General features: G+C 40.2%; 1 protein-coding gene across 1 annotated transcript in view; it reads left to right on the plus strand.

The window, feature by feature from the left end:
- Positions 1-17,203, plus strand: part of LOC138015882 (coiled-coil domain-containing protein 138-like) — a 54,503-nt gene extending 37,300 nt beyond the window's left edge. Inside the window, exons 8-18 of the mRNA XM_068863008.1 lie at positions 3,375-3,471; positions 4,946-4,983; positions 6,446-6,607; positions 7,873-7,998; positions 8,120-8,176; positions 10,496-10,625; positions 11,875-11,930; positions 12,692-12,760; positions 13,948-13,999; positions 15,252-15,390; positions 16,561-17,203. Of these exons, the coding sequence (XP_068719109.1) occupies positions 3,375-3,471; positions 4,946-4,983; positions 6,446-6,607; positions 7,873-7,998; positions 8,120-8,176; positions 10,496-10,625; positions 11,875-11,930; positions 12,692-12,760; positions 13,948-13,999; positions 15,252-15,390; positions 16,561-16,699 (1,065 nt within the window). The 3' untranslated portion in view covers positions 16,700-17,203. The remainder of the gene's footprint in view (positions 1-3,374; positions 3,472-4,945; positions 4,984-6,445; positions 6,608-7,872; positions 7,999-8,119; positions 8,177-10,495; positions 10,626-11,874; positions 11,931-12,691; positions 12,761-13,947; positions 14,000-15,251; positions 15,391-16,560) is intronic.
- The last annotated feature ends 224 nt before the right edge of the window (positions 17,204-17,427 follow it).

Below are 17,427 nucleotides of genomic sequence, written 5' to 3' on the forward strand. Positions count from 1 at the left end.
TTTAACATTAGAGCAGTTTTCAATTGAGTGTCGTAAAACCAAAACCAAAGTAATTACTTTGGCCAATCAAAAAAGTCGGAAACAATCCAGTAAACCAATCAAAACCCGAAGTAATTACACGTAGCCGACACAAAGCGCGGGAAAATGTGCACGCGCAAGCCACGATTGGTTTTGGTTTCACTTCTGATTAGTTGAAAAAATGGCGCGAAAACTTTTGAACCAATCACTGAGTGAAGTAATCATAAACCAAAGTAATTCACTAATTACTTTCGACACTCAATCGAAAACCGCTCTAAAACGATTAATTAATTAATGACTTAAATAATGCAAGAAAATTATTCGAACTAGTGGCCTACATGTACTTTGCCTCGCTAGGCAGGTTGTTCCAAGTAATGGCACCCCTGTTACAGAACTCTTTTTAAGAGCTTCTGAGTTTGGTCTTGGGATGAACAGATTTACGTAGGTTGTATCTAATTCTATGGACAGTATTAGTATTCGCGAATCTTTCGAATATATATGCTCAGGCAGTAGATCGTTCACTGTTTTGAACATAAGTGTTTTTATTTGTTTGGAAGCTCTGTCAGCAAGGCTCGTCCAGTTTAGGTCCGAAAGAATGTAAGAGGATCTTACATCCCAGTCAGCGCCGACTATTATGCGAGGAGCTCTGATTTGTAATTTTTCGAGTTTGTTACTTAAGCCAGTACCAGTGCCACCCCAGGCAGCACTGCAATAATCAAGTTGTGGTAAAATGAGAGATTTGTAGATTGTTATGAGCACTTGTTATGGGGCATCGTGGCGTTAAGTCTTCTTAGAGCTGCAAGCACTTTTGAAAACTTTCAGTTAACCTCAGAGATATGGGTACCCCAAGATAGCGTTTCATCCACCAGTATACCAAGACATTTATAAGAGTCAACTCTTTCTATTCGATGGCCATCAAGGCAAATATCTGAGTTACTAAGGTAGTAGCGAGATTTTGTGCCGAGTCCCAATGAACAAGCATTTAGTTTTGACAACGTTAAGAATCAAGCCATCATTTAAGGTTGCCTACGTCACGTGTCAGGGATGAGAACAACTCTTCAGGATCATTTGAAGCATAAATAAGGTTAGTATCGTCAGCATACGTTCTTACGTCAGATAAAAGGTCATAGTTTGGCAATTCGTTGATGTATAATGATGGTCCAAGTATTGAGTCCTGGCCCACACAGTGTTTACTTGTTCCTTGTTTGTGTGAATCTGTAGTCAGGCCGAAGGTTATTTTTATAAACGATGAAATGGTATATGAAATGGATCATATATGAACTGCGGATATGAAATCAAGTGAAGTTATGATCCTCGCAGTTATGAACGCAATTTTTGCAATTGCGTAAAGAAGCCTGAAAAATTCAGGACTTCAACGGGGTTTCAACCTGTGACCTCGCGATACCGGTGCGACGCTCTAAACAAATGAGCTATGAAGCCACTGACGTTGGGAGCTGGTCATTTGTGGGTTCCAATGTTCCCGTGAGGAATGGATCAACGATGAAATGCGAGGATCATAGCTTCACTTGATTTCATATCCGCAGTTCACATATGATCCATTTCATATATCATTTCATCATTGATTCATTCCTCACGGGAACATTAGAACCCACAAATGACCATCTCCCAACGTCAGTAGCTTCATAGCTCAGTTGGTTAGAGCGTCGCACCGGAATCGCTATGACAATGAAATTAACACGTGCAGGGCGTGTAACACTGCAAATTTGCATACTTTATAACCCAGAGAATTCAGTCATTTTACTCAGTGCAAACCTCAGTTTTGAAAGGCGATTGATTCCTTAGAAAACGAAGCATTGCTTATGACACAGAGCTCTACGAACATTGATATTTCAGCAGATATCGAACGTAAACGCTTGTAACAGCTAGTTGTTACTACCAGTGGTCTAGACGCGGCGTTTCCATTTTCTTTCTAAAATAGAGCAAAGATTTAGACGAGATGTCCGACGAGCAGTTGGACTTTACATCGGCTCGTTTTGTTGCATAAGCGAGAAAGGGAGATGGCCAAGATTATCCTAGGAAAGAGAGTCGGTGTTTGAAAGTTTTAAATGAAGTGACACTTCGAAGCAAAAAACTGAGTTGCAATAAATGAGAGTTAGACTGTAACGGTGCTGTTGATAAAGTTCTAAGTAATCAAGGATAGTGGTAGTTTACACACATTAAACTTGCTAAAACAGGATAACTGCAATATTTTTATAATATAGCAGCCTGATGGATTTAGTGCCTTTAATATATATTGCCCCTGATGATTTCCCTGCAACTAAAAGGACCGCCGCCGTTTTCCTCAGAAAGTTGTTTTAGCATTTTAAATTAAAGACTGCAATCGCTGATTTAATGCAGAGAGAGAACAAAAGGATTTAATGAGGGTCAGTAATTGTACCCCTCATATCGCTCGCGGACGCCATCTTAGCGCGCTGGGTTCGAATCCCAGCTCGTGCGCTCCAAAGTTCACTCTGCTTTCCATCCATTTGTGGTGGGTAAAGTGAGTACCAGTATCACTGGGGACAAGTTGTGCATGACACGGGTTAAGATTGGCGGCCCACCCTTGCTGTAAGTTACGGTAGAAGCCAAAGGAAAAGGAGCCTTCGGGTTGCCTTCGACTGCGCTCGGCCTTCTTCTCTTGTCTTCTTGGATGGGGTTAATACCTGGATGGATGAAATACCTTGCTTTGTGCGCCGTGGGGAGTCATACTGGTACAGAGGCGTTTCCACCACGTCTAACGTATGTGAGATGTCAATCTCGCTCGATGGATACTTTTTTGCTTCTCCTCCCTCATCAAAAGCAACTCATAGTTACATGTAAATTCAACTGGCTGTGGAGCTGTGAGGCCGTGAATTCGATGAGTCATTGGGCTTATAGATGGTTTGCAACCGATCTCTAGAGACAGAGATAACAATGATGTAATGTAAAATAGGCCGACTTCGATATATCAATATATTCAGGCCCAGCGAAAGCCAAAAAAAGGGAGCAAGCAGAGAGGGCACTGTCAATCCCCAATGAATAAATGAACGTCCGATCTTATAGTGATATATACACCTTTGTCGACTTGTTTAATAAAAGCAAATTTCCGTATCTAAATAAACTTGGTTTGTTTGTCAAGGGAGCGTACCTTTCCAAGGGTAATGATGTGATGGCAAATTTGTCATTGTTTCCTTCATGGTTGCTTCACCATATGCTAGAGAATTATTTTACGCGACAACAACAAATTTTGTGGCAAACATGTAAATAATTATTTACACAGTTAGCTTTTTTGAAGCTATCTTAGCCCATGACGATAACAGTCCTTCCTTGGTTTCTTGAATTAAGACAGTCAATTGTTTTGTTCATTTTATCGCCAGAGAAAAAACGAGTTTTTGCAAAGGGGAACCAAGCAAGATGAAAGGCAGATTGAAAAACAAAGAAATACAAGCAAGCTCAGTTCACAGGGAAAGGAAGGTACGCCATGCAGCGGTGTGAAACCAAACTTTCTGTCGTGTTCAGTTGTCATGGCATCTAATGACTGTTACGCGCGTAGCCCTGCAATTATCGTTTTGATGATGATAAGAACGGTATTTCTTCTTTAGTGTGTAAAGGCTACCGTTTTAAACGATGTATTGCGCGCCTCAGTAGTCTCTAATAAACGCCTAATATCTTGGAATGGACGCCCCGTTCGAATCAGACCTTTGTGACAACGCCCCCTGTATTTTATACCGCGTATCTAATAAAATTTGTTGCTTGAATTACAGTATGTTAATTAAGGACGGTGCCTACTATTGTTATTGTTTCCTATCGGTGATGCATACTAATACAGGGATATTTTTGCGCGGTTTAAAATTATGCAGAGAAAGTAGATCTTAGTAAGTACTAAGAAAATTGGGGGTAACCATGCATTTTTCAGGGATAATTAAGCTTCAATTTGAGGAAGAACGCCATACACGGCTTTGTATTTTAAAGCTTTTTAATATTGTTCGTGAATTATCTTTGAAAAATGCGTGGTTATCCCCAATTTTCTTTTTGGATTTCAATAACACTTGTTAAGATCTACATTTCCCGCATAATCATAAACCGGGGCAAAAATACCTTTGAATTAGTAGACACCGTCCTTAAACGGTTTCAATTCACCTTCGCTTTACTTTATTTACAAACAAATCATGATGATACAGACAAGACCATGGTAGCCCTCAGTTAGCTTAGCTATTCTCGGCTGGCCTCTTACACTACCACAATATTACTGGCTGTCACAACAAAACGGTAAACAAAAATAGAAACAAGAAGGTTTTGACTTTTATTCACCCTATTTGCAAACTTCTGCAACAAGTACAGTAAATTGTGAACTGTCACAATTGGCGCTGATTTGTTTAACTTCACCTGTCGCGGGTTGAGGCGTTGTTGAAGAAGCTCAATGCCAACCTCGTTCCCAGGGTCTCTCATCTTCTCGCTCCAGTGGGCGGGAAGATGAGAGACCCTGGGAACGAGGTTGGCTCAATGCTGCCTCGTGCATTTACATGAATACACCTCTAAAATTTCCAATAGACTATTTTCCCAATCCCATAATAGAATACGTTTTGGGGGGTTCTTTACCTAAACCAATACGAGTTATTTGCTCTTGGGACTGTATCATGCTTCAGTGAACTGGATATCCATTGTCTTGATGCAAATAACCGCCAAAAATAAACTGTATTATTGGAGTTGCGAAAATAGCGAATGGTAAATGGCGATAATCACCGTTACGTCACCTACTGTCATCAATGTGCCAACCAGAGATCTATTCTGGGGTTGGCAAAATTTAAGTAACAAAAGAATTGTTCGTAAACAGTGAAGTCTCCTATTAGCGCCATGGGCGTTTATTACGAAAATTTACGGTCTTTAAGGATTACATGCGTAATTTGCCAAGTTCATTTCTCTTCATTTTCTGTTTTTGTTTTTTTAGAGGCAGCAACTAAATCAGTCTCCTTTTCTCAAAATAAGGTACTGTGTTTCGTTAAGTTAGTTGAAACTATTTTTCTATCGTTAGTTTCTTTCGTCTATAGGTGGTTTTGCTTTAGTGTATTGGCAAGAATTCCCCCTTTCTTCAATTTCATCCCTTGCAGTAAAGCAGGACAGTGGTCACATGAGCCTAGTTCAATGAGTCATCGAGTCTCCTTATAGGGGAATCTTTGTTTACATTTTCCCTCGTTAGCATAAGCACATCATCTCATTTATCAGCCAAAAAATCAGTACTGAATAGGCCCTTTGTGGGATCTAGTCACATGGCTGGATGTCTTTGGGACGCAAGCGTTCCAGAGTCACTGTGTGTCGATTTTAAAGTTCAAAATTTCTTATCTTATGTTTTTTCGGTGGGCAGTGCTTTTGTTTTTGCAACAAACTAGTATTCCTCGATGAGCTTGCGTCCCAGCAAGGCGTCGAGGAGTGACGCCTGACTGTATCCTGCAAACGTCCTGTGGAGCGTTTTCACTCACCTGACCAGCAGCCATATTGGATTACTGAAACAAAAGGAAGTGTTTGCATTGACTATTTTCACCATCTCATAATGCAATACGTTTTGGGGGGTCTTTATATAAAAACAATACAAGTTAAGTACTCTTGGGACTGTATCATGCTTCAGTGAACTGGATATCCATTGTTTTAATGCAAATAATCCACCAAAATGAACTGTATTATGGGATTGGGGAAAAAAGCGAATGAAAATAGAGTTCAATTCCCGGGGGATTATTTTGGCACCCCATCACAGCCGCCATTCCTTTGTTTAGGTACACCAACATTGTTGCCATGACGTCACGTGACAACACGCAGTTGAAAGTCCGTTGCATAATGAGCTACCTCTGAAACTTTGAGCGCAATGGGCCCTTTGCAGGTTAGTGATGACATGGTACAAAAACCGCCATACTGGAACGCAAATTGCGCACTGGGACATCTTAAATGAAGCAAGATAATTTAAATTTTCTTTGTTTTAGATGTCCCAGTGGGCAATTTGCGTCCCAGTATGGCGGTTTTGGTACCATGTGATCACTAACCTGCAAAGGACCCATGTACCAGATAATCTCTAAGAAATGACTGAGGAAAGATCCGAAATCTTGCAAAGAATGTACGGGCTCATTAGCGCTTTTGCCACTCAAGATTTTATCAGGTTTTGATGGTCAATAACTCGCTCTTTATCAAAGCTAAAAGGCTTAAGATTGGAAGTTTAACTAAGTTTAACACGTTCTTTTACGACTTGAAGTCAATTTGTAAATAACATGATACCTCCTGTCAGCAAATTCGTATGTTAATGAGACAAAATGTAAACAATGACGTCATCAAGAATAGAGCATCCGAATTCATTCCGAAATTGAGGACTTGTATCAAGGAATTTCACAGCATTTGACTAAAATTGATCGTTTTTCTTGCAACTCAAGTGGAATGTTCAAGTCCAAGGCCTTCTTTTTTCCAGGTGAATTTTTCTGGCCTGTTCGAAGTGTTGGCTGTCCTTCTGGAGTGGACTTCGGACACTCATTTGCAAAACATGCCCACCTTCCGGCACTCGCCTCAAGGAAAGCTACAAGAACAACAACTGGACTTCCCTTCAGCTCTTGTTCACGAAAAATGTTTGAAAGTATGTCTGCTAGATGATAAATATAATAACTTTCTCTTGCAACGTAACAGTTCATTTTAAAGTTAACTAGACTGTGGATTAATAGACCTCTTTAGCTTGTGCGTTTTGTTTTCCCATTTCAGACCAGGTTCAGTTTCTTTCCATTGTCACGGCGTCTTATGTGCATATGCACACATACCTTACGAAAAAACAAGAGGAAATTCCTTTGAAAACATCACTTGATCTGAAATGGAAAAAGAAAACGTACAAGCTATAATGTCTATTGTAAGGCCTACGGTCGGAAGTTATGAAAGACTTCTCGTCAGCATCAGCCGATCTGAATACGCTGCAAACCGTCGACAAAGACACGAAAATACTTAGTGAAGACATGGTCATTTAATACTACTTTGGTCTTAACTTAGTATTGCTCGCTTAAGCCCTGGTTTTCACTAGGGACGCAAGCATAAGCACAAGTAGTGAAAACCAGGCTTAACTAGGCGATGTTTGGCAACGTAATCAGGTATCTTGTGAACACAAAGAATATTAAAGGATTGACTATCATGACAGAGAAAATGACTATTATGAAAGCTCACAAATACTGGAAAGGTAACATGGAATTTGTAGTAGCAGCGACTTTTGCTGAACACTTAGGCCGGAAGTTTTTTGGGTAGGTGTTCATTCAACCAAAAACGTTTATCTTAGACTCGAGATTAATTGGGCTCTGTCACGCAAAAGTTCATGGGCACCCAACGAGCAAATTAAGCCAAAAGCCTTTGAGAGACAATTAAAAGCTCCTTGTAATTTAGAAAGACTTTCTGAAGACATGATTTTATCACCTATAGAAGAACTTGAGCTGTTCGGAAATCTTAGCTGAAAATTGTAGTGTGCGAACATTTTAGTGAATGATATCTTCTTTTCAGAAATTGCCAGCTGAACGTGGCGTTCTTAGACGTGGCCTTCTAAGAACTTCCCAGCGAACCATTTGCTCACCCGAAACTGGTAAATGACCCTTTTAGTGCCAAAAATTGCAAAAATATCCCTTACGAAAAGGTCAAGGGACTACTTTTCCCTGGTTGCGGAAATTTTAGGTGATGTTTTAGTAAAGAATTCTATATCTGTTTGGCAACGTGGAACCGAAATTCTTAGAACAGTTTGACTCTCCCAAGTAAACACATATTTCGCCGAAGATTATCGTTGAGTGCCCCTGGTATAGCCCCTTTAAGGCAATGATATAATTTTACTGCTTTTTACGGGAGACATTTTTCATGCTTTTGGCTTCCCGGTAGATCTTACCAGGTATGTCGGACATACTGAGCTATCTTCCAAGCATCAATCCACGAGTACAGCAGCCCTGTTTACAGTTTACGTATTGGTGTATTGTTTACATGGAACAAACAGTACAAGGATCACAGGTACAGAAATTTGCACAACTGCCTACCATTGTACGGGTATTCCGGCGGCCTTTGTTATTGAACTTTTTTCGTTCCACAAACCGTAAGTAACTTAATTTGTTTGTTTTTCTGTTTCTTTCAGAGAACTGCTTTTGCATCCACTTTGCGTCACATTGGAGAAGAGCTCTTTAAACCTCAGGTAATAAGTGAGGAGAAGAATTTATCATGCAGTTTGTCGTTTTACGACAAGGGAGACCCTCCGAGGACAATTCTAAATTGCAGTTTCATTTTTGTCAAGAGTATTCAAATAGCTTTTTTTTGAACTAAGATATGTTGCAGAGTTAACGATACTCTTTAGCACTGGCCAAACGAGAGAGTTTCAGAGCAAGAGTTGAAACTCTCGCTCTCGTTTGGCCAGGAACTCTCATCCACTCTCGGCTACGTACAACGACGACGTACAATAGTACAAAGTTATATTTTGAGAACGACTACGAATACGAGATTTTCTCATAGAATAACAATGAGGGCGCGCAAACCAGCGTCATTTTGGCGGGAAAAACGTGATAGCGTCGTCATTTTTGTGCGAGGTTTTGCAAGAATGTCGTCGTGTCAAAACAAGTCAACAACACGGTAGCAGTTTTGGCATTTTTCGATCAGCAAAAAGGTCAAGTTACCAGCAATAAGAATAACTGAGCAACCTACACTGCTAACAAAGAGTAAGATTAATCGTCCGGGTTATGAATCTTCTAAGTATTTTCGCTAAAAATGGGCATTCAAATCTCGTGCTCGTTCGCGTCCTCGTCCTAGAATCTAAAGGTCTCTAATAGGGAGTTTCAGAAACCACGACGGCTACGGCGACGAAAACGTCACTTCAAAATGTAAGTTTGAGCTATTCTAGGTATTTCATGATTATTCCATCTTGTTTATAGTATACAATATGGGCGACGTTTCCTAAAACTGGATTGGTGCGGACTGAAACTGAAAGATTGCGGACTGTGAGACTCAAAGATTCACTGTAGTTTGTCCACGTTGTCGTCAAAACCTTAAATTTGGTAATTTCACGTAGTGGTTTTGAGGAGTACGGGAGAGAAATGTTCAAAAATGCGTGCCGCACGTGCAGCACGATCAGTTTGGTTCTTTTAACCAATCACACTTCTGCTTTTTGGCGTTGTCGTTGCCGCAGCCGTCGTCGTTTCCTAAACTCCCTAATTATCGCGTAATAATCACCTCAAGTTCAACCAATCAGCGCAGAGCATTTTCAATAATCACTTATGTAATTATACTAATAGAATATTATCGCTTAAAAGTGGAAAAGGTGTCGTGCTGCACGTGAGGCATGCTTTCCTTTTCTGTACGGCAAAGAGCTGAAGTAAAATGCTGGCGCACGTGGAGCACGATTATTGTGGCGTTGCAGTTGCAGCAGCTGCCATCGTTACTCAAACTCCCGTATGAGACTAATTATCGATTTAGGATCGCGTTGGTCACTGTAAAATGCAGACTGCAAACCAGGGGTAAAATGCAGTCTAAGGTTATTAAGTAACTGTTGAAAAATCCCAAACCCTTTTAGAAGTGCTAACCTTAGGCCTAATTAGGCATAAAGGCCGAGACACACTGGGCGATAAGTCGCTGCGACACGTCTCGGGTACAAGTCGCCGCAACAATCGACCGAGTTCATGTCGGCCTCCTCTTCAAAGCGAGCCAAAGAGCGAAGTTTTTCTAACGTAAATTAGTTTTCATTCATATGTAAAGTAGAACTAATTACCATCACAAAAACTTCGCACTTGGACTCGCTTTGAAGAGGAGGCAGACACGAAGTCGGATTATTCGCCTCGTGTGACACAGTTAACTTTGTGAAAATCATTGTCGCTGCGGCAGAATTTTGTTGCTTCGATCAGTTGCAAACCAGTTTGAATTCGTGCGACCCATCGTAGCGACAAAATTAGCGAAAACAGCGTTGTCGCACCGTGTTTACACTTTCGGCAACAAGTCGCTCCGACAAAATATAAATGAGCCAATGAAAGAGCGTCACATGGTCTGCCATATTGAATTAGAAAACTAGTTCACATTCCCCTTCATACGAGATCACCGCGTGTGCACCGAACAAACGTCGTGTAGCAGCGACTTGTTTTGCAAGTAGTACACACTGAACACTGAGCGACTTGTCACCTTGTGTGTCTCGGCCTTAAACAATATTTGGGCTTAACTGCTAGCACTTCGAAAGGGTTTGGGCTTTTTCAACAGTTACATTAACATCTTAGTCTGCATTTTTACACTGACCAACTCCAAAATCCAACTCCAAAATCCAACTCGAGAATCCAACTCGAAATCCCAACTCGATAAATACGTAACCTCGTCCCCTATAAATCTACTTTTTCGTGAATGTCTTCGATTTTCGTAAAATAGAAAAAATACTTAAGTGCGCACATGTTTCTAATCTTTCTATATCAACATTTGTGCACTCTTCATATGTTCACGCGGTAACAAGAAACTTCAAGTTGCTATTGTAATTATTTTTTAGGTGACGAAGGTCGCCGAGGAAGGAAGTACCCCGAAAAGTGACAGACACAAAACTGAGATCTACTTTCACAGCCCAAACATCGCTGTTAGAATTCTGTCATCTTTCATCATCCTGAAAACACTTTCACGAGGTGAGATAGATGTCTTAGATGATTGTCGGAAAGGGGGACATCTAATCTCGTACCCAGATCTGTTAAAATTCGAGAATACACCATTTTTCATTGGCTGCTAAAAAAACGTTGCTACGATGCAATCTACGCTCTACGCGTTGATGAGGATTAACTCAACTTTGCAGTCTGAAGGTCGTCAATTGTAAAAATTCTCTCTTCAATATCAGCACCACAAACATGCAAACTTGTACAAGCGACGCCAACTGAGTTGAGTTTATTTATTTGGTCATCAATTAAGGCACTTAAAGGAGAAATAACAATAACAATTGACTTGCCCTCTGTAACATTTAAGCTTAATAAGTTTGTCTTGTCAAAAAGCGACGGAAGAATTTTGTAAATAAATGATTTCCTGTAACTAATTAGAAGGACAATTAAACAATCTTGACCATTCAAAACATTCGCCTGTAGGGCTTCTTGCTGTTTCTGCTTAAGTTTAAGGTTTCCTTGTCCTCTCCCTGAATACTGTCGAAGTCCATGTTTTTTCGCGGGAAATTACAATAGAGAGTACGAACATGCGCAGTGATAGAAAGGCCCGTATTTCGGGCCTCACTGCCACTGAGTCCTTCCGTCTGACCGTGGGAGATCTGGGTTCGAGATTAGGGGATTTCGGTAAGAGAGGTATGGAAAAGCGAGTGTGAGAATACAGGTGCAAAGTTCGGGGAAAATTATAATAAAGTTAAATGCAATTTAACAGAGTTAACAACTTGAAGCGGCTGCGGTCATTTGTTTTCGGTGGTTTTGTTATATAGAGCGTTTTCACTCACGTGATCAGCAGCCATATTGGATTACTGAAACAAAAGGAAGTATTTGCAAAATAATAAAGTTCAAATCTCAGAGGATTAGTTTGGTACACCATCATGGCCGCCATTTCTTTGTTTTGGAACACCAACATGGCAGCCGTGACGTCATGTGAAAACGCTCTATAAGCGCATGTTTCAGATTCCTTCTTGCTTTGGGTTGTTGAGCTTATTTGTCCGTGTGGCGGGAAGTAGGAGCATTTTGTGTGGGGCGTTTAGCGGTTTTTTACCCTCCCTCCTCTTCCCCCCCCCCCTCCCCGGGAAAAATATGCGTGTTGTCCCAATTTGCCGAAAAACGCTCATGCAGAATTTGATGCCGAATTTGATGTTCAGTACACAAGTAGTTTAATAAAGAGCATGGTTTTTAACTATGTGTCGTAATGTGGTTACTTTTGTTAATTTTTTTCTTTCAGTCGATTATTTGGCTCAAGTATTTGATGTCCTAAAAACTGACTTGAAAGACGATGTTGTAAGTTACCTTCCTGATGCAGAATTTGATGTTCAGTACACTGACAAATAATGTAGTTACTTTTGTTTCTTTTTATCTTTCAGTCGATTATTCGGCTCAAGTGCTATTATGACCAAAAACTCAATTGTTCTTTTTCTTTGGATTTCAAAACTTTGTTAACTTAACACTAAGTGACTCACGTTTTAAGCTTTGATCTAAAAAAGACCCCTGTTTATTTTAACTGGAATTTCCCTATTTAATGGTCCGCCATTACCAACTTTAAAATCTTCAGAGAGCTGGATTGAGGAGGAAATGACGTCAGACGCTAGTTTAAGAATGCAATGCGTGTGTACGCGGCGGAATTAATTTGCAGCACGGGAGTTTCGGGCTTTCAGACTTTTGAAGTCTTATTTTGCATATATAATAAACTGCATTTACACGCTGAAATTTTAAGCTGTTGAGTAAATGATGTCACTTTTCCCTAGTTCCAACCCTCTGAGGTCCAAGCAGACGGGTGTTGGGCAAACACACTTTCAAAATCTGAAGAAAAAAAGGAACTGATTTTCTGATCATAGTACCACTTTAAGTCTTAGTTTCAGTATTGGGGGTATCGCACAGTTTCGTCATCAATTTAATGCGGCATTGCGGAGAAAAATTCGTCTCAATTTACCAAACCCCTTACTAAAATGCCAAATAACCGGAGATTTTTTTAAACTTTGTTATGGACGATTTTTTTTTTATTTTTGCGTAAATTTATACATTTCTTTTTCTCATTTTCTCAGGGCAAGCAGATTTTTTTGACGTACGAGGGAGTAAATGTGATTTTGTCGTACATGAAGCCTGTCCAAAAGGTACGCAATGCAAGAATAGCCAGAACACATGACGAGTTATTGGAAGTATTAACGTGAAAATCTGACAACGAAATTAATCCAAACACAGCAAAGGAGCTGTTGACAATCCTGTCTAGAGCTTCTATTCACTACTTAGTATCCGCAATTTTTCGTTTTCGTATTCAAAAATATCCTTGTCCACGCGTTGCGTATTCCAAGCGTTTTCACTGTCCACACGTATCCGGATACAATCTAGTGCCCAGTGCTTTTGACAAAGATTTTGCTTGTTGAACTTGGGCAAAATCGTAAGTTGGCGCCATTTTCTTTGTTTTGTTTACGAGTTGCACGTGAAAGTCTTTTAAGGTAAAAGGTCGGTAGGCCATGTTGATTTATCTCACCCGGGGAAGACTGGATCCGATATTGTTACCTAAGCATATTCGAAATTTACGGATTCGCGCGCAGCGCATTAAAAAAAAGTTCCACTGTGGAGACCGTGTTCGAAAAACAATTGCGGAAACAAAAATTTCCGGGAACGTATAGACGGGGCCTTGCTTGTTGTATTCTACACACGCGTGTTATGGAGCTAATAGAAACGTACTATTCAGCTCAATCGATTATTAGTCAAGAATTACTCTGTGTTTAAATTACAGAATTATCGTTCTGTAATTTACAATGTCTTAAGAATGAGAAAGGCAGAGTAACAATTATTATAGCAGTTTTGCAAAATGCTTCCATGGATGCTCTTTAAGTTACACTCCGATCGATATTTCCGATAAAAGGTACCGGTAACTGGTACACAGCCATCGTTTGAAAACAAAAAACGTACCCCTTGCTTTGATGTGCAGTAACGCAGACCGGTGATAATAAGCTTAAAATAAACCTTGGTTTCGATTTGAAGCGCTTCATTAAGTAACTGGATCTTAGGAAAAAGATTCATACTATCCTTTTTCATCGCACTGGTGAAATTATCCGCGTCATGGGCGTAGTTGAGAGTGTGTAGAGAAGGCCGGAGCAGTGGTAAACGTGTCGTAGACATAGCGTTGGTGAAATTCTAGGAGTTTGTCTTCCCTCTTTTGGAACACATGAAAGGTTTCGCTATCAGCAGAGGTCTGCCATCAGTGGTCCAATTGGATTGATGTCAGTTTAATTGATCGGTCCCCTAATGACTAAAATTTATTTATTCAATATTTTCGACTTCTCTTTCCCAGGCCCTTCTCGGTAGCGCTGTGGACGTTCTGTTACTTATGTCAGTTGATTCCCGTGAGTAGAGTAAATATCATAACTTTACCGTTTATTGATATTTTGAATATGATTTAAAATAAGACGATTGTTTCGTCAATAACCATTCCTTCAAATCACTTTTCTGTGTCTTTTTTTTCCTTGGTAGTTGAAGACTAGGGACGTCAGGAGCCCATCAAATTGATTGGCCTAGGAATCAACCCATTTCCCGAGTGTATTTATTTTTATACAATAACCCAGGTTATTCTCACATTTGAGTGGTTCTTGCCTATGATCTATTATAGGACAGACGCACGATTGACGTCACCATCAGCTTTTATGCGAATAAAGTTTAACTCTTTATTATATAAAACAAATAGATTCCATGTTGCCGTCCGTCTGTTCACTAATAGATCACAGAAGACGTCAAAATTTGGTAAGAACATCAGTGTCACACTCGGCTATCGTCTCGTGTGCCACTTTTTTGTTCTTACCACATTTTGACGTCATCTGTGATGTATTACTGAAGAGACGCACTGCAACATGGAATCTATTTGTTAAACAAAAAGCCTCCCATGAGAGATTCAGCACGCCCACTGTTGTGAAAGCCAATCAAAACAAAGCTATCTCAGCGTCAAGGGAAATATCATACTTTTCGCGGCAAAACCGTCCTGTTCCTAAAAATAAATTTACTTGGGAAAGGGTTGACTCAAGGAATTAGTTGAGATAAGAGGCTTCCCTTGATGAACTCCTGGGGACGCTTAGCTGACCTCGCATAGCATACGAACATGCTTCTAAAAGGCATCGTGTCACAAACTCATTTGCTTCAATAGTTCAAGAACTTGTTAACCTTAGATATCTCAGCTTTTCTGAGCCTTCTGCTTACGATAATCAAATTATTAGGTGGCACAAAATGATAATCATCTCATACATAAAAGCAAAAATTTTCATACCGCGTTCTGGTTACTTAAGTAACCACTCACTGCCATTCAAGGTTGACCGATTTAACCGAAATATTTTTTCAGTTGAGTGAATTTTTTGAAGGCCTTATTACTTTCTGGGTTTTTAGCCCTTTTATTAAATAGTTCTCACAATTGGTTACAAAAAAATAATAATCGATAGTCCTCTTCCTCAGAGATGGCAAATTCTGAAATGCTCGTTCAATATTCAGGCCTGACTTCTAGGCTCGTCGAAAAGAAAATGTTAGGCATCTGCTAACGATGCCAAAATCGTGAACAAAGATTTCCCTACAGATTGTTAGTTTATCTGTAATAATTTTTAAATTATTCTGCAGGCTTTACGTCGGCTTTTCTTGAGAGTTGCGCGAACGAGCTCTGGTTTAGAACGGCCGTGAACCTGCTTCAACAAAAGGGACTGGACTCTAAAATCTTGGAGAAGCTAAGCATCGTTTTGCAGAGACTTTCAAAAGTCAAGTAAGTGGATATGTGCAGAAATGCTTCTAATTAGATGCATGCGAATTTCGAGAAGCGTCAAGAGGTTTTCCCTCATGTTTCATGTCACAAAGTGTCCTCCAACTGCTGCTTCTCGAGTGAGAATAGACAGCTGCATTTACGCTAAGATAAAAATCACGCTACCTTTACCCCAACCTTATTGTTAGAAATACAACAATGTAGGTAGCATAGGCTTAGACTTATAGGAACGCTTCGTGTTGATGTCAAAATTGCGCGTGCATCTAATTTGCTGAATTTCCTGGCATAAGTGAGAAAGTACTTCAAAATTCTTCATGGATTGGCGCCGTTTTCATCTCTGCGAAGAGAAGATTCAATTTACTTTATCCACGGGCCGTAGAATTTTCGTATTATTTTGACTTACCCTCACACAAAGACGTCCGAAATGATGAAAGCGACCTGAGATTGATTCCACATGCCGGAGTAACAACTTGCCTTTTTTCGAAAGTACAATTGCAGCTGGTACAATTGTATGCTTTTAACGTCAGCATTTGCAAAAGACTCCTTTGAACCAGTTTGAAAACCGTTTCAATGTTCGCAAGAAGTGAATTCGCATGCCAAACGTCGTGCGTTTTGAAATGAAAACTACAATTAGTGTGAATGGAACTAGAAGTTAAGCGTGGTCTTCACTAGCGTCGCATGCACGAGCGCGATCATAAGAGCGCTTATTTCACTGTAAAAACACAGTTATCGCAAACACAAGCTCAAGGAGCAATTTTTTATCCTTTTCCTTGTGCTTGCACATGCGCATATGCTTGCGTTCGCATGCGTTGTGTGAAAACGAACCACAACATAAGCACAAGGAAATTTCCAAAGTCTGGCCTTGTTGGCCAATTAAAGCACGCGTTCCAGGTTCCCCGCTTCTGAGCATTTCAACAAAATGACGGAGGACGTGGTTTATTTTGATGAACGGTTGTGCTCCTGTCGACGTTCGTTTTCATTTGGCATAAGCTGCTTATGCCGGCTTGCGCTTGTGCGTGCGCTTGTGCGTGCGCTTGTGCTTGCATCGCTAGTGGAAACCAGGCTTTAACAATTTCCCTAGCATTTAATCTCAAAACTGTTGACGACCAAAGATTATTTTTACCCTTATCTCCAATTTGGTACTAATGTTTATTTTATCCTATGCTTGTGCAGGACAAATCGCCGATACTTCGAAGCTTTCCAGATTTCTCCCATGGTCCAAGAAATGTTACGAAATTGTGATCCACAAAACGCATTTTTAGCTCTCAACTTAAGATCCATCATCTTCAATCTGGGACAAGGAAAATCGTGAACTGAGAAACTTGCTTGTAAAACTTAAATTACACTGAACACTGGTCTTCGCCAGACAGGATAAAACTGGCGAAATGGGAGTTTTCCAGTTAATTAGGTGATACATTCAGTTTCACCCTCAAATATCTTAGCATCCATTATTTTAGTGACTGGGTGCTTCAACAACGACCTAGGACCTCAGTGTTTTATGCGAAGCAGTCGTTTTCAAGGCAAGCCGTGAACGATTTTCACATAAAATCAATTCCGCAGATCGAGAAGATCGAGAACACGAAAATTGGAAAAAGGAAAGTCTAGAAATGTCTTTCAAGATATGTTGCTAACATATGGGGCTATGTCACGTTATTTTCGGGTGTTTAGGGGAAATCTTGATACCCTGAAGTATCTTAAATATAATAAGAAGAATCTATACGCAAACGCACTGGTAACCAATTAAGTTCCCGAAGCAAGGGGTTGATATGTCAATACTTAGGCTCGCAGTAAACTAATCGTGCACTTGCATTCATAACTCTTTGAAATTTCCTAATTTGATACTCCTAAGAACCATATAATAAGCTATTACAATAGTTCAGCCTTCTTGTAATGAACGCGTGGACAAGTCTTTCATCATTTTGCAAGACATAGCCCCTTTAAGGGGTCAGTTTTTAAAGTGTACTGCGTACCGTTAATCCTCTATTTAGGTCCCCCCTCTCTCTCTCTCTCTCTCTAATAAGTCCCCCTTTTCAAAGGAAG

Source organism: Montipora capricornis, chromosome 9, assembly GCF_036669925.1.
Source record: "Montipora capricornis isolate CH-2021 chromosome 9, ASM3666992v2, whole genome shotgun sequence".
In the NCBI taxonomy this organism is placed as follows: domain Eukaryota; kingdom Metazoa; phylum Cnidaria; class Anthozoa; order Scleractinia; family Acroporidae; genus Montipora; species Montipora capricornis.